Raw genomic sequence first — 20,613 nt, 5'->3', positions numbered from 1 at the left:
GAAAGTGAATAGTTTTGGAATATTAAACGCTGTTTCTCTCTGTTTTTTTGTCTTACGTATGTGTTTATGTTACAGAATTTGTGTTTATTTTTTACTTTTCTGGCAGTGCTGCGCGGCTTGCAGGATCTTAGTTCCCCAACCAGGGATCGAACCCGTGCCCCCTGCAGTGGACCACCAGGGAATTCCCGAACTTATGCGTTGATATTAATACAAACTGATTCAGGAAAAATACCTAAAGTAAAAGTGAGAAAAATGATCAACCTCTATAACTGTGCCACAGGATTACCACTAACACGTTCATGAGCATCCATCCAGACTAGTCTCCACGGATGTGTGCGCGCGCACATGCAGATGTCCCCGGACCACCCCCATGTTCAGAGGTTGGCCCAAAGAACTCAGTAGACGCGGTATACACCTGTTGTCACAGTCAAGGTTTATTACAGCAATGTAGCCAGCGGGGAGCTGACTCCAGGGAGGGGACGCCCACTCCACAGGAGCCGGCGGGAGCCTTGGGGGACCTCGCTGGCTGTGGGCAGGGTGCACCACACCCGCAGGGAACAGGGAGTGGAGGAAGGGCCCGTGGTCGCCTTCACCCTCCAGCCAGCCCTGCTGCTCTACAAGGGACTAATGTCGTCCACAGAGCACGTTTAAAGCAGGACCAGCATGGGAGATAAAACCATGATCCACCCTGTAATAAAGAGTTACAAAAGTCACCCCGCGTGGGACTGCCCAGGGCGGCAGCAAGCTGTGCCCAGAATCGAGCCAAGATGACCAAGGGTGTCCAGGGGCTCCACCTGCCTCCTGGGAGCAGTCTGGAGTCAGGGTGACCATGGTGGCCACCGGCCACTGCCAGCCCCCTGGGTCCTCAGGCCAGTCCTCGGCCCTGCAGGCCGACACCGGGTCAGCGGTCAGGAGTGGGTGGCCAGGCTTTCTCGATGTTGGCGTGCACGGCCTGCGGGAACCACTCGCAGTACTCGGCCAGCAGGTCTGCAGGGGTGGGAGGGAGGACGGTCAGGGCGGCTCTGTGCCCGCCCACCCGCCGCAGGGCACACCCTCCCGCTAACCCTGGGCTCCCTCGGTGGCCCCATCCTGTCCCCCCGCAATGCCCTCGCCACGGGGCACCCTTCCTGGTCAGACTCACATTTGGGGTTCTTCCTCCAAGCAGCCAGCAAGGCGTCTCGGCAGTCGGCTTTCTCAGCAACAAGGGCTCTCAGGAGGTTCTCTGTCCTGGGCTGCAGCCTGCGGGTGGGGAGGCAGGACGTGGGGCGTCACGAGGCCCACACGCTGGCACCACTGCCAGGCGTGCCCAGGAACTGCAGGGAGTCCCCTTCCCTCCAGCAGGCTGGGGGTGCCGGCCGGATGGAAGAATCCAGACTCCATCACCTCCCACCACTTGCCTCTGACCCGCCCACCCAGTGCTCGTCCATCTGGAACCTTCCTCCAGACTCCCGACCGGCTCGCAGCCCTGCCTCCCCTGACCCTGCTCAGTCAGCCTTTCCTGACTGAGCCCGCCCGCCCGCCGCCTCACCTCCACATCCTGCTTTGACCCTTCGTAGCTGTGCCACCCCTGCCACTTGTACTAGTTCTGTTTGGGGACAACCTCCCTGCCCTGGGACACGCCACGGGACAGGGTCACGGCTCGATCGTAACACGAGAACGCGCTCGGCACAGAGCGGATGCTCAGAACCAAGTGCTGGCTGGAGAACTTGGCTGGTAGGGGCTCCTGGACCCACAGCCTCACCCTGAGTCCCCGGGAGTGCCACAAGAGAAGAGACTCCTGTCTTCGTAAGGCCCTCAGTGGGTGGGGATCTGTTACGGCGGCCCCAGGACACTAGTCTCAGCTCCCTCCACCACCACGTGCTGAGCCGACGCCCCCGGGAGAGACTGTACCTGGCCCACGTCTTCAGCATCGTGCTGGGGCTGGACAGCAAACAGCTCTTGTACGAGGCCAGCTTGTGGAAGACCTGGGGAGACACCACAGGATGGGGTGAGAGATCTGGGGCTCACGTCCCACCCGAGGTGCCAAGGAAGGGGCCAAGGGAGCTGTGCCGCCTACCTGCCCCTCCAGCAGAACCCGGGCAAAGTGCTTGTAGCAGTCAAGGCCTTCCGGAAAATCCACCTGGACCGCGGGGAGCGGCCAGCCGACGCGACCTGAGGCGCGCGGGCCGGTGAGCAGGGGCCACGATGGAGCCCCACGCCACCCTCCCCCGCCAGTCCCCTCCCCGCCCGCCAAGGGGGCCCGCAGCCTGGGATGACACAGCGCAGGACACACACACCGCCCAGGGCACTCGGGAGGCGGGACCACGTGTCCGGTGGAGCCCAAGGCCGACGGGAAGTCACCCCGACTCACAGAACACGCTGGCCCGGTGACACAGCATCCGCCCCTTCTCGGGGCAGTAGGTGGGGGGCGGCTCCTCAAGGGGCTTGTCAAACTGGCAGTAAGAAGGCAGCAGGACCGGGATCCACTGCACCTCCACAGTCGAGACGCCTGGGGGCCCAGGAAAGAAGGGGTGGGGGCTCGGCGAAGGGCTCATGGGTTCTCCCCTCAAGGGTCCAGCGACACGGCTCACCAGAGCCACGTGGGTCAGGCGAGGGGCTGGCCAGCTGCGCTACCTTTCATGTACATCTTGGTGGTCTCCACAATTTCCTGGTAGACCACAAACTCAGGGAGCTCCCTGAAGAGCACGGAACTGGGGTGGATGAAGACTGGGTCGTCGAGGAGGGGGGTCTGCGAGAGAGACGGCGGGTGGGCGTGAGTCTGGGGGATGCGTGAGCGCCAGGTGAGGCTGACCCCCTGAATCCAGTTACACCCTCAGCCAGGAAAGCAGGAGGGCATCCGTCGAGTGACGAACGGCCACCCTGGCGGCGTGTGTCCGCCGACGGAGCGCGTACCCTGCTGTGAGAGGTACTGACACGGATTGCAGCGTGACTCGCCAAAAAGCGCAGCACTGGGCGAAGGAAGCCAGTGCAAGAGGCCACGCGGTGGAGGATCCCATTCGTGTGAGACGTATAGAACAGCAAATCCGTAGAGACAGAAAACAGATTCACGGGGTGGGGAGACTCAAGAGAAAATGGGGAGTGACCGCAATGGCTATCCGGAGTCTTTTTGGGATAATAAAAACGTTCTGAACTTAATTGTGGTGATGGGTACACAACTCTGAATAGACTAAAACCCCCTGAATTGTACACTTTACAATGACAGGTTGTATGAGATGTGCTTCTATCTCCATTCAGTGAAGTTGGGGCGAAGCTCACGCCCAAAGGGAGAAGTGGCTGCACCGTCACTCCACCTTGGCCCTGGGTGGGGACCTTCCCAGAGGCAGCGGGACCCGTGACCCGGGAGGACAGGCCCATCCACACCCAAGGGTCCCCCCCAGCTGCCCCTCACAGGCGTCCTGACGCTGCCCAGAGCTGGGCGTCTGGAGTGCCCAGGCTGCCAGGACGTGAGACGGAGGGCAGGGAGGGCGGGGGGCCCGGGCGCAGCGACTGCCCTGCTGCCCGTCCCCGAGCCAGCGTCCAACCTTGTAGGCGTTCTTCCACTTGTCGTCCAGCAGGTCCTCACTCTGGACCCTGCGGGCCAGGTGGTCACCCAGGCCGGCCGTCACGATCTGGCGCAGGTAGGTCACCTGGCTCTCGGAAGGCGGCTGCATCTTGGGGTCCACGAAGAGCCCAGCCTCGGGGCACATGGCGTTGACTGGGGGGAGATCCAGGCGTGAGGAAGGCGAGGCGGGGGCTGGCTCCGCCCGGCCTTCTGGAAGGCCCCACGCCGTGCAGCTCGGAGCTCTGGCCTCAGCGACTTGCGCATCTCGGCCCCCGTCCACCGAGGATGCCCACCCACACCCACGTCTGCCTCGTCCTTGGGACAAAACCCCAATTCCCTTGCAGGCGGCAGGCTGTGCTGCTGCTAGACCTCGCACTTGACTCCGTCGGGCTCGGGGCAGGGAGCACGCCCAGCCAGGAGACATAACAGACGAGCCACGCTCTCTGAGCAGGACGAGTGTGGAGACCACCTCTCCCCTCGAGGGCCCTGCGCTGCTGAGCCCAGGCGCGAGACGCGGGGCGAGGCCTCCTTCTTCTGCGTGAGAAGGATCTGAAGCTCTGGAAAACTCCGCAGGTGGGGAGAAAGGAGGTGGGGCTTTGGGCCCTGCTGCTTGTGGCGGGAGGAGGCGGCAGGGAAAAAACGAGAAGAGCAGGACGGGGGAGGCAGGTGGGGAGAGTGGGCTTGCGGATCTCAGCTCCCCGACCGGGGACCGAACCCGTGGCCCTACAGTGGAAGCATGGGGTCCTAACCACTGGGCCGCCGGGGAAGTCCAGGGCTTTCTGTTCTGAGGTTTGCAATGTAAATCTGTCTTCCCTACAGAACCTCCAGTGAAACCTATGTTGTTTAACTTAAAAAGAGAGAGAAGAAGAAAGAAACAGGAAGAAGGCAGAACACTGGGACAGGACGCGGAAGACCTGCCACCCACGTGCAGCCCTAATGTGGCTTCAAACAGGTCCGGTCCCCACCACTCAGACCAACAGGAGCGGGAAGCAGGGGCTGAACCGTCAGCTGCTCCCCGACTCCAACGAGAGGGGCCCCTTCCACTGCTGGAGAAACCAACCAGGGCCGGACCCTACTCGGGAGCAGGGACCCCTGCACGAGGCTGCTGGGCAGGAGGTGCGGCCAGCAGCCGGTCCAGGCCAGAGCCGGGACAGAGGGCGACGAGAGAGATGTCACCGAGGAAAGGATGAGCCGGACAGACAGCCTGACGGGAGAGCGTGCACACGTCACTGCCCTGCTCATGTGCGTGCCCTCGAAGGACCACAGAAGTGGCAAAAGCACTAAAACAGATTCCAACGAACAGGTGAATTCGCAGATGTGGAATCTGTGAATAACGGAGATCGACTGTACGTGGGTGACGTCGCTCAAAAGCGACTTTAAACGCCAACGGGGTCAAGTTCTCTGCCGGGCGCAGGGCCATACCCGCAGTGGTCAGCTGGCCCCTCAGGCGCCGGATCTCCATCATGGCCCGATACCGCAGCCCGTTGGCCTCACAGAACTGCGGAGAGCAGCCCGCGTACTCGCAGGCCCCCACGGCACCTGTGGATGGGGTGGGGGGCACGTCACTCCTTCCCGCTGCCCCGTCCCATCCCGCGTGACCTCCCCACCAGCCACACGCCACACCACGCAGGGCACTCACCCAGCAGCACCATGAGGTCCCCGAGTTTCAGAGAGGCTCCCTGCCCCGCCCAGATCCTCTTCATCTGGGCTACCCGGGCCCGCTTGCCCTTCAGCCTGGCGAGCTCGCCGTCGCTGGCAGCTGGCCTGCAAACGCACACACCACACAGGCTGTTGCCCTGGCCGCGCACGGCTGCAGGGGCAGGGGACGCGCCAGTTACTCAGGGTGGGCCCAAAAATGCCTGGTGGGGGTCACTGATCAACATGACCCTGATCGTGGGACTTCCCTGGCGGTGCAGTGGTTAGGACTCCTGCGCTTCCATTGCAGGGAGCACGGGTTTGATCCCCGGTCAGGGAACTGAGATCCCACAAGGTACACGGCGTGGCCAAAAACAAAAACAAAAACGAAAACAGAGATCGGTAGAGATCAGAATGCTGCCCGGCGCAGGGCGGGCGGGGGTCTCGCACAAGACCACTCAACAAGTCAGAGGTGCCCTAGGAGGCCAGGCTCCACACCACGGCTCAGCCAAGGGCAGGCGGCCCCCGAATGCCCAGCCCCCGGCCCCCACCTGTCCAGCTCCTCAAACAGCTCCCGGACAGTCATGGCAGCCACGATGGTGATGGCGTATGGCAGGCAGCCGTGTTGCCTGCTCAGCGCCAGCATCTTGGCGTAGCGCGGTGCCACGGGGAACGTGGCCATGGTCCTGCCCAGCTCAGTGATGGGGCGGCTCCACCGGGACCTCTGCAGCTGCTTCACCCTGGAGGATGGAGGCCTGTGGTGGGTGCGGGGGAGGCTCCACGAGAAGCCTTCGGCACCCAGAGGCCTGGTGCTCGGTCAGCTCGGGAGAGGGCAGAGGGCAGAGGACGGGGCGGGACCTGGGCCCTCCACTGCCCCCGAGCTCCTGCCCCACCTTCCTGTTTTTGGGGGCGCCTGCAGGGCACCCAGTGCGATCAGCAGCTCCTCGGCGGCGATGAGGGCCTCCACGGAGGGGGGCGTCGGGAAGGGGAAGTTGATGACCTGGGACACAGGGAGACACGGCAGGAGACGGGTGAACGTGGAGGAGGAAGCAGGGGACCGGAGGAGGGAGCAAGACCAGGCCTGGCAGGAGGACGGGGCTCCTACCGCCTGCCCTCCGAGCACCACTCACGCTCAGAACATGGGACACGGGGGCCCGGACACACGCCAAGTCCACGGGCCGGGGAAACTCCAGAGGCCCTCTTCCTTCGTTCATTCACACCATCCACTCACTCAAAAGCATGTACTGAGCACCTCGTGTGCGCCAGAGGCTGTTCTTGGCGATGGAGATAGAGAAAAACAAGACAAGGATTCAGCCTCCATCGAGCTTTCATTCAGCCACAAGGGGCCGCAGACGACCAGTGAGTATACACGAGAAGAAACGTCATCACAGGAGAAAATGTGCCCAGACAGTGAGATGATCAGGGGACAGATCAGGGACAGGGAGTGACCGGGGTCAGGGAGGGTGGCACCGTAGAGTGACCAACTCAAAACAGCATTCAAATAAACATCTGTACATACATGTTCACAGCACCACCGGGCACGGCGGCCAAAAGGCGGGAACAACCCAAATATCCATCGATAGATGGAAAAACCAGGGTCCATCCATACGATGGAATGTGACTCAGCCATAAAAAGGAACTAAATTCTGACACATGCAACAGTGTGGACGAACCTTTAAAACACAACGCTGCTAAGCTCAGCCGTGGATTATCCAAACAACAGAAATATAAAACAGGTATCGATTGACAATATTTGCTGAAAGTAACTGACTCTGATTCAAACTGTCAGCTAGGTTCTCTGACACTGAAAATAAAATACCAAACATAACTAATGTAAAAACTTTTAGCAAGGAAAAGCATGATCCTATCTTTTATATTATCTTACTGTGTATTGAACTGATAGATGAAGTTTACATTGGCTAAAAAAAACCCCGAAAAAAACAAACCACGATGCTGAGTGAAAGAAGCCAGACAAAAAAGGACAAATATCATGATTCCATTTTTATGAAATGTCCAAAATGTAAATCCTTAGGGACAGCAAGAAAGCAGCCTCGTGGTTGTCAGGGGCTGGGGGGAAGGGAGGGCTGGGACTGACTGCTGATGGGGGCGGTTCTCTCTGCCTGCACCAGCCCTCCCGGGGCAGGGCAGAGGCGGGCACCCCTGGACACAGTCACTGGGTGCAGCACTGGGGAGGTGGGGGGCCCACAAGAAACCGCCAGGGGGCTGGGCAAGCACCACAGGGCTCAGCTCCTAGGGCTTCCTGGGCTGCAGGGAAGGAGGAACAACCCATGAGGGGCTGGGGTCACCCTTGCCCACCAGACTGGACACAGGTACCCTGGCAGATCAGTGGGGTGATGGCAGGGCTAGTGCTGCAACTGACCTTTTCTATGTTGAGAGCTTTCATCTGAAGGGTCAAGTCTTCGACAGGCCTCCGGGTGATTTCAGGAGGGGGGAACTTCTCAAAGTCACCGAAAACCGCAGATGAATAGAGTCTGAGCAGAAGGAAGCACCAGAGACTAAGAAATGTTAAGTGAATAAGGAGGAAACTCAGCCCAACTACCTGGCATTGAATCTTGACTCCACCACTTTACTAGGCAAGGTGTTTACCCTCTTCCTGCCTCACTTTCCTCACCTGTGAAATGGGCGAACATAGCAGCTGCCCCGTTGGGATTGGTAAAGATACTTCAGGTATCTTCACATAGACTGCTTAGAACTGCCTGGCACACGGCACTCGGGACGCTTTAACTACTTTATTGCTTACGACTTTTCTTGGCATAGTTTCTCAATTTTCTTTTCTTTTGTAATGTAAAGCAACGTTGAAAAGAACAGCATACAGCTATTGAAAACAAACAAATAAAACCCAGCATACAGACTGGGAGAAAATATTTGCCAATGATACCTCTGACAAGGATCCAACACTAGGATTATACAAAGAACACTTACAACTCACCAATCAAACGACAAACAACCTGACTGAAAAGTAAATGATAGGGACTTCTCTGGTGGCGCAGTGGTTAAGACTCCACGCTCCCGATGCAGGGTGCCCAGGTTCGATCCCTGGTCAGGGAACTAGATCCCACATGCGTGCTGCAACTAAGAGTTCGCATGCCATAACTATGGAGCCCACGAGCCGCAACTAAAGAGCCTGCCTATGGAGCCCACCTGCCGCAACTAAGACCTGGCACAACCAAGTAAGTAAATAAAATAAAATAGCAAATACTATAAAAAGAAAAAAAGAAATGATGGATCTGAATAGACATCCCTCCAGAGAATACGTACAAATGGCCCATAAGCACGTGAAAAGATGCTCAACGTCATTAGAGAAATGCAAACCAAGACCACTGTGAGATACCACCTCGTACTTTCCTTTTTATAAAGTAGAAAAGAGTGAGCATTGGTGAGATGTGGAGAAATTAGAACCTTCACACACTGCTGGTGAGAATGTATAGATAAAATGGAGTAGCTGCCATGGAAAACAGTCTGGTCGTTCCTCAAAATGTGAAACACAGAGTCATCGTACAACCCAGCAATTCTACTCCTAGGTATATACCCGAGAGGCATGGGAACAGACGTTCAAATACTTGTACATGAATGTTCACGGCAGCACTATTCACAGTGGACAAAGTGTGGACGCAACCCAAGAGTCTATCAACAGATGAATGGACAGTGAGATGCGGCCCCTCCACGCAACAGCATGTTACTCAGCCATTAAAAGGAATGAAGCACTGACACAGGCAACAATGTGGATGAACCTTGAAAACATGATGTTGCGTGAAAGAAGCGAGACACGAGAGGTCACATATTGTCTGATTCCATTTACAGAAAATCTCCAGAATGAGCATGTGTGTAGAGACAGCAAGTAGATGAGTGGCTGCCGGGCGCTGGGGGGTTGGGAGTGGTAGGGAGATGCGGGGAGAAACTGATTAATGGGTACAACTGATAAATGCGGTCTCTTTTGGGGTGAAGAGAATGTTTAAAAATTAATAGTGGTGATGGCTGCACAACACTGTAAATATACTAAAACCCACAGAATTGCACACTTTATATGGTGAGTTTTATGGTATGTGAACTTTACCTCAAAAAAGGTGTTAATAAAACAAAACAAAAATCGAGGTGCTCATAAACACAGGGCCTGACGTCAGTAGCAGAATAAAGAAATAACGCAAGTGCCTGAAAGCCAACAGAAAAGGGGGTGTGAAGGACGCTTTCCAGCGGGACACGGGACCTCCCTTTCCTGGCCCGTGGGTGGGTGACCACCGCACAGTGGCCCCAGCGTCACTGGAGGGGCCCCCGGGAGGCCCACCTGTAGCAGTGGCCGGGCTCCGTCCGGCCCGCGCGTCCTGCCCGCTGGTCGGCCGAGGCCTGGGAGACCCAGGTGACGCGGAACGAGGACACGCCGGTGACACGGTCGTAGTGCCGCCTCTTGATCTTCCCACAGTCCACCACGTACTTGATGCCTGGGATGGTGAGGGACGTCTCGGCCACGTTGGTGGCCACAACACACAGCCGTGTCCCCTCTGGGGAAGGTTGGAAGACCTAGGATGGGGGGACGGGAGCAACAAGAAAGTTGACCTTTGTCCCACCAGAGTCAGGGAAGAATCCGCGGGACAGAGGTCAGAGGAAGTCAGCCGGGCGGGGCAGGGCCTGGAGGTGACTCTCCCCGCCTCGGGCCACTGCTCCCCAACTAAATGAGGGAAGCGTTTCCGTCCTCCGAGTAGGAGATCCCCATACCCTCTCAAAAGTCTGGGGCACTGAACAGACAGCTGATGGAGAGGGTGACCCGGGGCCTGACCTGCTCCCACCTCAACGCCTTTGGGTGCCCCCCACCCGGCATCCATCCCAGGCCCCGCACGGTTACCTGCGCCTGCTTCTCCGGGGCCAGCAAAGAGTAGAGAGGGAGCACGTGGAGGGGACGCGAGGCATCGGGCTGCTCACCTGCAGGGGAGGCAGAGGCCTGCGGCACCCCGCTCCCCTGCGGTCCAGCACCCCCACCCGCTCTGCCGGGGAGGCCCCCCTGCAGCCCCGCTGCCAGGGCTCAACCCTGGGCACTGGCAGAGAGGGTCGGCAAAGCCAGCCACGCTGCAGCCTCTCCTCCTCGGAAGAGCCCCAGGCCCTGTGTGGGGACCCCTAAGGGCTTGATTCTGCCACCCACCAAACCCCCAAGGCCTGCGTTCACCCAGCAAAGCCAAGCCCGGGGGTGGCGCCCCCATTACAACCGGCACAACAGAGACCTGAGGGCCTCCTCTGTGTCAGGCGGTTTCAGGAGCTCAGGAGACGGCAGGGGTCAGAGCGGGCAGGAACCCCAGCTCCCCGGGGGCTCGTTGCTGGACGGGGCCCATCGCGCGACCCAGGCCCACGCGGTGGAAGCAGAGGCCCCGGCGGGTCCCACCTCCGTCCGTCCCGTCGTCCCCCAAGTCCAGGTCCAGGTCGGAGCCCAGGGCCTCCTCGTCCTCCTCGTCCATTTCCGCTTCCCTGTCCTCGTCACCTTCGCCCGCTGGCAACACCGAGTAATTGTCCAAACTGATCTGGGGCAGCGTCTACAGTAAACAAGACATCAGCACCGCGGGCTGCGAGGGACCCTGCGTAGAGACCGGCGTTGCGAGCAGAGCCCGCGGCCACGTGACCCTGGGCAGGTCACTCGACCCCGTCCTGCCTCAGTGTCCTCATCTAAGAGTTGGGGACGATCACGGGACTTCTCGAAGGGCTGCCGTGAGGATGCTACGAGCTAACACACGTGCAGCCCTGAGACCACTGCCTGGCACGCTGTAAGAGCAGAAGTGATGTCGTGCAGACGCCCTGGGGTGAATGCCCCCCATGCCCGGCCGCCCCCCCACCTTCAGCTGTTCAGCAAGCACGAGGGGTCCCTTTCCCTTGTCTGACCCTCCCTGGGCATCCATGCAGGCCCTGCTCAGGGCTCGGGGCTGGGCCTTCCAGAAACTTCCTCCAGGCCCCCAGTACAGGGAGCCTGGAATGTTTTAAGTCGCAGCCCACCCTGCAGCCTCCGGAGCGGCACCAGTCAACCCCTCCCTCCACGGCAGGAAGGTTCTAGACCCCTGGTGCCCAAAAAGGCCACCAACAGCCCCAGATGGCCACTGGGCACCTGAAGTGTGTCTAACACGACTGAGGAGTTGAATCTTAATTTTATTTGGTTTTAATTAAATTTACATCTGTGCAGCCATATAGGGCTAGCGGCCACCACACGGACAAGGCAGCTGCAGGGCCTGAGCTGCCCCCTTCAGCCTCTACGTACCGTGGCCTTGACCTTCCTCGCCCGAGCCTGCGACTTCTTAAACCTCCGCATTTCTTCTACCGAATCTTTCTGATCGTCCTTTTCTGGGAAAAGATGAGCAAGTTAGGGAGAAGGCCATCTTGTGGCTGGTGCCAGGTCATCAGGGTCCAGGGTGAGGTCACTGCATCGATCACCATTCACTGGGGGGACGGGAGGGCGGGCAAAGGGCTGGCTCTTTCGGGGGAGGCTCCAAAGCCCAGGCTGACCGCCCGCAGCCCCTTGGGTGAGGGGCTTCAGCTCGGGGTTACCTGGAGGCCTGTGCCTGGCAACCGGGAAGGCTCTCCTCAGCCTGCGGCACAGTGCGTGCACCTCTGCCTGCCCCGTCAGGAACACCAGGATGCCGCCTGTGGGGAGAACCAGCCCCGCCGTGACCCGCTTGTTCACACGGCAGACGCTGCCTTGGCCGTGACCGTGTGCCAGGCCTTGATCTTGAGAGCTGGGGTGTGAGGCGGTGCTCATCAAACCAGGGCTGCAGAGGCCCAGACGAGCAACGGGCAGCTGCCCGCACACCGAGGGCGCCGGGACAAGGAGCTGAACAGTTGCTGTGGGAGCCGGCGCCCCACCCCCCGGTACGAGCCCAAAAGACGGGGAGAGCAGCCCTACTCTGGGGCAGTGGGAGCAAGCCAAGGGCCCACCACCTGGTGGACGGAACCAACGGAGCACGTGCCACGGGGACATGGTGAGAACCGTGAGGGGTCAGGGGTGAGACTCGGGTGGGACGCACCTGCCCACCTGCCCCGCGTCCGTGGGGACAAAAGGCACCCCCCACCCCCACACCCCCGGCCCAGTTGGTCCCTGAAGCCTCGCGATCCTCGGGGCGGAACACGGCAGGGCAGGTGCTGTGAGCGCTCTGGGACCAGTGAGGACACTGCGGCACAGCGAGGCCAAGTGACCACCCGAGTCCCCGCTGCCTGCACCCCCGGGTCTGCAAGGGGTGGACCGGCCTCCTCCTGGCCAGGGCCTCACCTGCGGGCAGCATGCGGTGGATCTTGCAGACTTTCCGGAAGCACTCCCCACTGTAGTCTTCCAGCGGCGTCCGCTTGTGAAAATGCACCGTCACCGGGAACTGCCGGGACTCAACCTACGAGGACGCCCAGGGAAGCACGGGGTCGGGGGTCGGGGGTCAGGGGTGACCTGAGCCCAGGCCCGGGCCCTCCCCTTCCCTGAACTCTCTGACCACGAAGGTCTCCGTTTGGTGCTACGATCCCACCCATCTCCCCCCCAGCAGGCGTCCTGCGCTCTGTCGCAGTTGACAGAGGGGCCCGGCCTCCCCCGGCGCCCTGAGACCCCAGCCTGGGCGGTACCTTGATGACGGGGGGCGGCTGGGCGAAGAGCCGCTGGTTCTGGGTGAAGTCCTCCACCCGCAGCGTGGCCGACATGATGAGCAGCTTCAGCGGCAAGTGCCTCTGGGGGACGACAGACCCGGGGACCCATAGCCACCCGGGGCCAGGAACACTGACGGGGGGCGGGGGGCGGGCCCTTGGGGGAGACCTGCTCTGCCCTCCCGGCCTCCCTCCAGCCCCACCCCGCCCCAATCCTCAATCCTTTCTGGTTGCCAAAGATCTAAGAAAAAGTGGAAGAAGTGGGCGGCAGTGGCTTGTTAAAGGAGCCCTTAAGATACCCCCGAGGGGACTTCCCTGGTGGCGCAGTGGTTAAGAATCCGCCTGCCAATGCTGGGGACACGGGTTCGAGCCCTGGTCCGGGAAGATCCCACATGCCGTGGAGCAACTAAGCCCGTGCGCCACAACTACTGAGCCTGCGCTCTACAGCCCAAGAGCCACAACTAACGAGCCCGCACGCCACAACTACTGAAGCCCGTGCACCTAGAGCCCGTGCTCCACAACAAGAGAAGCCACCGCAATGAGAAGCCTGCGCACTGCAACGAAGAGCAGCTCGGCTCACCACAACTAGAGAAAGCCCGCGCGCAGCAACCAAGGCCCAACACAGCCAAAAATAAACTAATTAATTTATTTATTTATTAAAAAAAAAAAAAAAGATAGCCCTGAGGGACTTCCCTGGTGGTCCAGTAGTTACGACTCGGTGCTTTCACTGCCGAGGGCGTGGGTTCAATCCCTGGTCAGGGAACTAAGATCCCGCAAGCCATGCGGTGTGGCCAAAAGGAATGAAAAAAAGATTCCCCCGAGTCAAGCTCTGATGGTGTGAGACGAGACGGGAGGGCCGAGCCTGGGGTCCACCTGGCACACCGGCACAATGGGTGTGGTGGTCTCAGCCCTCCCTCCCCCTCGACGCTGTGACTGTGGTGGCGGGTGCCTGGTTCCCAGCCCCCTGGGCAGCACCTACTGTGCCCCCTGGCAGGCTCTGCTCTCAAGCCCTTGGAAGCTGTCCTCTGAGGCTCGTAAGGTCCAAACCCCAAAGTTCAGCGCTTTCGGCGAACAGAAGCCAAGGTGGGAGGCACAGCGCAGACCAAAGGCCCCGTCTCCTTCCTGCAACAACTTCCCCTGTTTGCCCCACCCCATGTACCTCCCTGCATCTCCTGTTCTCCCCACCTCCCTCACTCCGCTCCGCCACCCTAGGCTGCCTGACAGTCCTCAACACACAAATCCACACCATGGCGAGGACTAAAATCATGGAAAATCCCAAGCGTGGGAGACGACGTGAACTGGCAGCCTGTCCACTGCTGGTGGGAACATAAGGGGTGCAGCCGCTGCAGAAGATGGTCTGGGATGGTTGAAATGGTTAAACGCAGAGCTCCCGTGGGGCCTGGCAGCTCTTCTCCTGGGCACAGACCCAAGAGAAAGGAAACAAGTCCACACGGAGACCCGGACACGGACTTCATGAGAGCCAAAACGCGGAAAGAGCGCAACTGTCCTCCAGCAGATGAATGGATACGTGAAATGTGGTCCGTCCACACATGTTGACTCAGCCATCAAAAGGAATGAAGCACTGACACAGGCTACACTGGAGATGAACTTTGAAAATGTGCTAAGTGAAAGATGCCAATCACAAAAGGCCACATGTTGTGTCATTTCATTTACATGAAATATCCAGAATAGATAAATCCATAGAGACAGAAAGCACACTGATGGATGCCTTGAGACGGGGGGAGTGTAGGAGAACGGGGGTGACAGCTAAAGGGTACAGGGTTTCTTTTCAGGGTGACAGAAATATTTTAAAGTTGACCGTGGTGATGATGTAACAACTCTGAATATGCTAAAAACCACTGAATTGTACACTGTAAGTGCATCCATTATGTAAAATAAAGTCACAAACCGCCCCCCCCCATATCAGGCCAACACCTGCCCCAAGGCCTTTGCACCGACTATTCTCAATTCTCAGAATCTCCTCCCACCAGTACCCCTCCTCACTCCCTCACTTCCTCCAGCCCCCCACTCAAAGGTCACCCTCTCAGTGAGTCTTCTCTCACTACCAACCCTCCACCTTCTGCCTGGTACTGCCCCCTCTTCCCGGCTTTGTCCGTCACAGCTCACAGGCTTTCTGAGTTTGCTTACTGTCAGTTGCCCTCATGAAAATGGAAACCCCAGAAAGGCAGGAACCTCTGTCCTGTTCACTGCGATGTGCTCGGCGCCTGGCACACAGCACACAGACCTGATGTCTATTTGATAAAGGTTCTGCACTTCTAAGAACTGGGTGTGGTAAAGTGCCAACCTCTCGGCGGGACTGGCGGGGGCCAGAATAGGACTGTTCCACAGAGCTCCCACCCCAGGGCAGCATCCCTCTGACATCCGCCTCTGCCTGATCTGGGGTGGGGGAGATGCAGGCAGAGGCAGACCCCAGGCCGGGCGCAGGGCAAGCATCTCAGAGCACGTAGAGCATAAGGGCTTGGCTGGGTGGCCCCACCAGCGCTGCGGGTTCCAAAGACCTGGCTGGAGTCTTAAAGCCGGCTGCAGTGGAGCCTGGCCCACCACGGTCTCCTTGCTTGAGCCTCTTGCTCTGGACAGAGGGAAGGGTCACAGCGGATGAGGCTGGACCCAGGATGGGGATCACACAGGGTCTGTTTACACCAAGACCTGCAGCCCAGCACCGGGCCTGGGGGGTCCTGTCCCGGGAGACCCTCTCACGGCAGCGGCCCGGGTGTAGACTGCTGTGGGCTGTGGGAGCCGTGGCCTGGGACTCGGGGCTCCCCGGCACCCTCACCTACCTTCTCCCGGAGACGCACTATGCGGGACAGGAGGCCGATGAGGATGTCGGTGTACACGCTCCTCTCGTGGGCTTCGTCAATGATCAACACCTTGTACTTCAGCAGCAGGAAGTCCTGGGTGGGAGGTCCGGGGGTGAGGCCGGCCAGCCAGCCGGGCCTGAGCACCCCAGGGTCACTTGCACCCCAAAGTGCCTGCTCAAGGAGCCCCTGTGGTAGCTGGCACAGATCCGGGAGCACTCGGCCGGCGGGGGGTCCTGGCCTATGACCCCGGGCCAGTTGCTTCACCTCCCAGGCCTCTTTCTTCATCTGTCAAATGGGACAATGGGACCCATCTCACAGGGTCACGGTGAAGTTTCGATGACAATTACTATCTGTAAAGTACACAGCACGGGGCCTGGGCCCTGGCAGAGAAATTTCTAGAGAAAAGGCAGCTACGATCTATTAGAGCTGAGCTACCAAATGCAGATGCCCATGGGGCGGGGAGGGCAGGCAGGAAACAGGAACGAGGGGATGTTGGGTGGGGACCAGGGGCAAGAGCTCAGCACACGCCATAGAGAAAGGGGCCATCGGACGCCACAGCACACTCACAGCCACCGTCCCAGGTGGCCTCGAGGCAGAGGCAGGAGTCACCTCTGCCCTCCCCAGTGACGCCTGCCCGGGGGACGTCATACAGCCCAAGAGAAGCAGTGTGCATTTGGCTAACACACAGTCTGTGAACCAAACCACATTGAAAATACAAGTTCACGGGCTTCCCTGGTGGCGCAGTGGTTGACAGTCCGCCTGCCGATGCAGGGGACACGGGTTCGTGCCCCGGTCCGGGAAGATCCCACATGCCGTGGAGCGGCTGGGCCCGTGAGCCATGGCCGCTGAGCCTGCGTGTCCGGAGCCTGTGCTCCGCAACGGGAGAGGCCACAGCAGTGAGAGGCCCGCATACCGCAAAAAAATAAAAAGAGAGAAAAAAAAATACAAGTTCACGTTTAATGAGCACTTACGAGGTGGTGTGCTAAGGTGCTTTCGTGCGTCACACGATTTTTGTTTCAAAGCAATTAGGAGGAAGGTACCCGCTTGCAGATGGAGAAACCAAGGATCACAGAGGTTGCGTAACTTGCACAAGGTCACACAGCAGCACGGTGGTAAACACAGTGCTTTGCCAACATTCACTGCTCACATCCCAGGTGACATCCTAGCCACCCCGCCCCCCATGCTTACCAGCCTTGCTTTGTGACACCAGATGAGCAACCAACCTTTTGGATTTCCTTGAGCAAGACGCCATCGGTCATGAACTTGATTCTGGTCTCTTCGGTCACGTTTCCCTCGTATCGGATCTGATAGGAGACGACCCTGTGGGCACAGGCTATGGTTCGGTCCCCCAGAGCTGCAGCTGCCTGGGGCTGCAGCCGTGCGGCCACTCCAAGGTGGGCACAGGAGCAGGCCTGGCCCCGCTGGGCAAGCGGCCAAGGGTAGGGCCCACTGGCTCCCCCAGCAAGGCCCGGACACAGGCCTACCCCGCCTCCCTCTCCAGGAGCTGTCATGGGCAAGTGAAGAGCATGTCAATCAAATACGCACATGGACCCTGGCTGGAACCCGATTTGAACAACCAACTGTAAAAGCTGTTTAGGAGACAACCCGGGAAGTGGGAACACGGACCGGAGCACACTCTGGAGTTATGATACACTCTTTAGTGGTGGTGGCGGTACTGCAATTATGTTTTCAGAATCCTTATCTTAAAAAAATAAAATAAAAAAATAACCAGGGACTTCCTTGGTGGTCCCGTGGCTAGGACTCTGCGCTTCCACTGCAGGGGGCACAGGTTCGATCCCGGGTCAGGGAACTAAGATTCCCCAAGCCTCGGGGTGCAGCCAAGAAAACAAACAACCCAAAACCCCCCCAGACTCATGATCTTTCAGACCCGCGCAGTGAAATATTGAGGCTGAGATGATGCGAGATCTGAGACTCGCTCCAAACTGGGTCTCGGGTACATGGGGGCTCATCATACTAGTCTTTCCACTTTTGTATACGCTTGAAGATTTCACACTAAAAAGTTGAAGAGAACTGGGCTTCCCCGGTGGCACAGTGGTTGAGAGTCTGCCTGCCGATGCAGGGGGCATGGGTTCGAGCCCTGGTCTGGGCGGATCCCACATGCCGCGGAGCGACTGGGCCCGTGGGCCACAATTACTGAGCCTGTGCGTCTGGAGCCTGTGCTCCGCAACGGGAGAGGCCACGATAGTGAGAGACCCACGCACCGCAATGAAGAGTGGCCCCCGCTTGCCACAGCTAGAGAAAGCCCTCGCACAGAAACGAAGACCCAACACAACCATAAATAAATAAATATATTTAAAAGTTGAAGAGAATGAAAGAAAGGGGCGGCTTTGTATGTACTGTAATTCTCAAGGTACGCATTGAAATGGCACAAGAAAGATACAGAAGGGCGTGAATAGTGTGAACCATTCACGCAGCAGCCAGACAGCGAGAAACACAGAGACACACAGGACTGCCTGTCTGTGCACAGAACTGTCTAGAAGGATCCACAGGAAATGTGCAGTAGTGGCTGCCACCGGGGAGGGGAGCTTGCCCACCTAAGATGCGGACAGAACAAGGCTCCCCTGTTTGCGTGCTGGGCCCAGCGGGGGCAGGGTTCTGTCCCCAGAGCTAGGACGGGCCTGAACCATGGCAGGTCCTGGTCGGTAAACATCTGATGACAGTGTGGATGGCGGGCACTCTGCCTCTATACGATTCTGTGCTTTCTTTTTTCTTTCTCCTTGGCCGCGTGGCGCAGCTTGTGGGATCTTTGTTCCCTGACCAGGGATCAAACCCGGGCCCTCGGCAGTGAAAGCGTGGAGTCCTAACCACTGGACCACCGGGGTATTCCCTACAATTCTGTGCTTTCTGGGCCTCAGACCACACTGGACACGCCACCCCTTCCAGCCTGAACTGGACGGTCTGGGCTGAGACCCAGGCGTCTGCGTTATAAACACGGCGCGGAGCCATCCTCAGGCCAGGGCTATGCTGTGTTCAAACTGCTCTCCGAGGCAAGTCCTGCAGACTTACTGCCGGGAGAGGATTTCCTTTTGGAAACCTGAGCTGTAAAGTAACCCGGCCACGCTATTCGCCTCCTGCCTGCCTTCGGCCACCTGCGGCGCTGCTCTGCCCTCAAGGCCCTGTAAGGGCCACTCGGTCCCCTCACCAAGGGCCTGGCCGGCGTGTCCCTGCTTCACGACGCCCCTGGCAGGAGGGTCCTACTGTCGGCGTGTAGGGAACCGCCCTGTGCTTAGATGCAGACGTGGCGCGCCCTCCCGGCGCCCCCCGGGGGAACGAGGGCTTGCGCCGCGGCTCAGGTCTGGCGGGGCCGCAGGGCCACCCCCAACTCTCCCATAGGAGGCAGAGCCCTCACCGCGGTGACAGATTCATCTCCTGGGCCACTCGCTGGGACATGGCCACGGCGGCCACTCGGCGGGGCTCCGTGACGCCAATGATGCTGTTGTCACTGGGGGAGAAGAACACAAGGCATCAGCAGGGCTCCGCCCCCACGGCTGCCCCGAGGCCACACGCGGCTCCAGACGCGGCCCGCACTGGGGGTGACGGGACACGGGCGCCAGGCAAGGCACCGCAGCATCACTTAACAAGAGCAAAAGGGAACGGCCCACAGGGCATTCTACAGGAGATGCTCCGATAATCGCGGGGCGAAGGCAGCCGCAAACAAGAACGAGGCCTAGGTGGACCTGAGCCTGCAGCCGGGGGGCTTGTCCAACCCAGCCGAGCACACGTGCCTCCACAGAACCTACCCAGGGGACGGGTGGTGGATTCTGGGCAGGAAAGAGTCGACCCAGCAGGCCCGAGGCTGCTCTCCCTACAAAGTTCTGCTTCCAGGGCAGCCCCTGGCTGGCGTCTGGGATCCTGGATTGCAGGAGGGCTCCCGCCTCTCCCTGACGGACAAGAGGGGCTCACTGCGCCTGAACTGTCTGTACAAACAAGGTGGCTCATGCTGACACCTGCTTTCCTTTGGGGAGTCTAGAATTGGGTAGGTACCAGGCAGAGGGCGCCTGTGTGACCGGCCCCCAGTAAGAACCCTGGGCGCTGAGCCTCTACCGGGCGTCCCTGCTTGATGACATCTCACACGGGCAATGAAGCGTGTCCCGTGTGACCCCCGCCCTGGGAGAGGGCTCTGGGGGCCTGTGCCTGGTTCCCCAGACGTCACCCCGTGAGCCTTTCCCTTTGCTGGCTGTGCCTTGTGTCCTTCACTGCAATATATCACAGCCATGAGTATGACTACATGCTGGGTCCCGGGAGTGTTCCCAGCAAATTGCTGAACCTGGGGGTGGTCTTGGGGACCCTGACACACACGGGTCGGAAGGGCCAAGAGGAGTTGACACGCCATCCCTCCCACCAGGGACCAACCTAAATGTGTTACACAAATTCAGTCATTTCATCTATATAACAACCCCGTGAAGTAGGTGCAGTGATGAACCCCATGTCACAGCTGAGGAAACTGAGGCCCAGAGAGGTTAAGGAGCTTGCCCCAAGTCACACAGCACGGCAACGGCAGAGCCGGAATTAGATCCCCAGGAGCCCTGCCCCTAACAACTTCCGGGGGCCACGTCTCACTGTCACACGAGGGACCTGTGGGGGACCCTGTGGCCAGCCCCTACCTGCTGTAGCCTGCTTCGTAGAGAAACTGGGGCACCTGGGTGGTCTTCCCGCTGCCGGTCTCGCCGCACACGATGACAATGGGGTGCTCGGCCACTGCCTCCATGATCACTTGCTCTTCAGAGAGAATCGGGAGCTTCAGCCGCTCTTCCTGGCGAGAGAGGAGAAGTCAGCGCTCACGGAATGGGGGTGGGGGGTGTCGTCCCCTGCAGAAGGGCGGAGGGGATGGGGGGCTTGGCTCAAAGCAAGATTACGTAGGGTGACGTGGTTCCTATAAAGGCAGCAGCCGGCATCCAGCCAAGGGGAACAGGTGCGCCCGCTGGAGGATGGAAGCCCTGATGGCTGGGGAGGGGCAGAGACATGGGCTGGGTCCTCGGGGACAGC

The 20,613-nt window shown here is 59.3% G+C and overlaps 1 protein-coding gene across 1 annotated transcript in view; it reads right to left on the bottom strand.

Annotated features, from left to right (window-relative positions):
- Positions 1 to 410: 410 nt before the first annotated feature.
- The window catches only part of DHX37 (DEAH-box helicase 37), a 30,956-nt gene continuing 10,753 nt past the window's right edge, over positions 411 to 20,613 (bottom strand). Inside the window, exons 5-27 of the mRNA XM_079717587.1 lie at positions 20,232 to 20,380; positions 18,977 to 19,069; positions 16,830 to 16,926; positions 15,586 to 15,699; positions 12,770 to 12,871; positions 12,432 to 12,546; positions 11,714 to 11,809; positions 11,427 to 11,509; positions 10,566 to 10,713; positions 10,035 to 10,111; positions 9,480 to 9,712; positions 7,557 to 7,668; positions 6,070 to 6,176; positions 5,728 to 5,916; positions 5,181 to 5,305; positions 4,964 to 5,080; positions 3,522 to 3,694; positions 2,614 to 2,728; positions 2,351 to 2,488; positions 2,057 to 2,151; positions 1,891 to 1,964; positions 1,142 to 1,239; positions 411 to 987 (exon numbers count right to left, since the gene is read on the bottom strand). Coding sequence (XP_079573713.1) covers positions 902 to 987; positions 1,142 to 1,239; positions 1,891 to 1,964; positions 2,057 to 2,151; positions 2,351 to 2,488; positions 2,614 to 2,728; positions 3,522 to 3,694; positions 4,964 to 5,080; positions 5,181 to 5,305; positions 5,728 to 5,916; positions 6,070 to 6,176; positions 7,557 to 7,668; positions 9,480 to 9,712; positions 10,035 to 10,111; positions 10,566 to 10,713; positions 11,427 to 11,509; positions 11,714 to 11,809; positions 12,432 to 12,546; positions 12,770 to 12,871; positions 15,586 to 15,699; positions 16,830 to 16,926; positions 18,977 to 19,069; positions 20,232 to 20,380 — 2,736 coding nt within the window. The 3' untranslated portion in view covers positions 411 to 901. The remainder of the gene's footprint in view (positions 988 to 1,141; positions 1,240 to 1,890; positions 1,965 to 2,056; positions 2,152 to 2,350; positions 2,489 to 2,613; positions 2,729 to 3,521; positions 3,695 to 4,963; positions 5,081 to 5,180; positions 5,306 to 5,727; positions 5,917 to 6,069; positions 6,177 to 7,556; positions 7,669 to 9,479; positions 9,713 to 10,034; positions 10,112 to 10,565; positions 10,714 to 11,426; positions 11,510 to 11,713; positions 11,810 to 12,431; positions 12,547 to 12,769; positions 12,872 to 15,585; positions 15,700 to 16,829; positions 16,927 to 18,976; positions 19,070 to 20,231; positions 20,381 to 20,613) is intronic.

This window comes from Hyperoodon ampullatus, assembly GCF_949752795.1.
Source record: "Hyperoodon ampullatus genome assembly, chromosome: 13".
In the NCBI taxonomy this organism is placed as follows: domain Eukaryota; kingdom Metazoa; phylum Chordata; class Mammalia; order Artiodactyla; family Ziphiidae; genus Hyperoodon; species Hyperoodon ampullatus.
The sequence above is the reverse complement of the archived record's forward strand: the minus strand, read 5'-3'. Positions and strand labels throughout refer to the sequence as shown.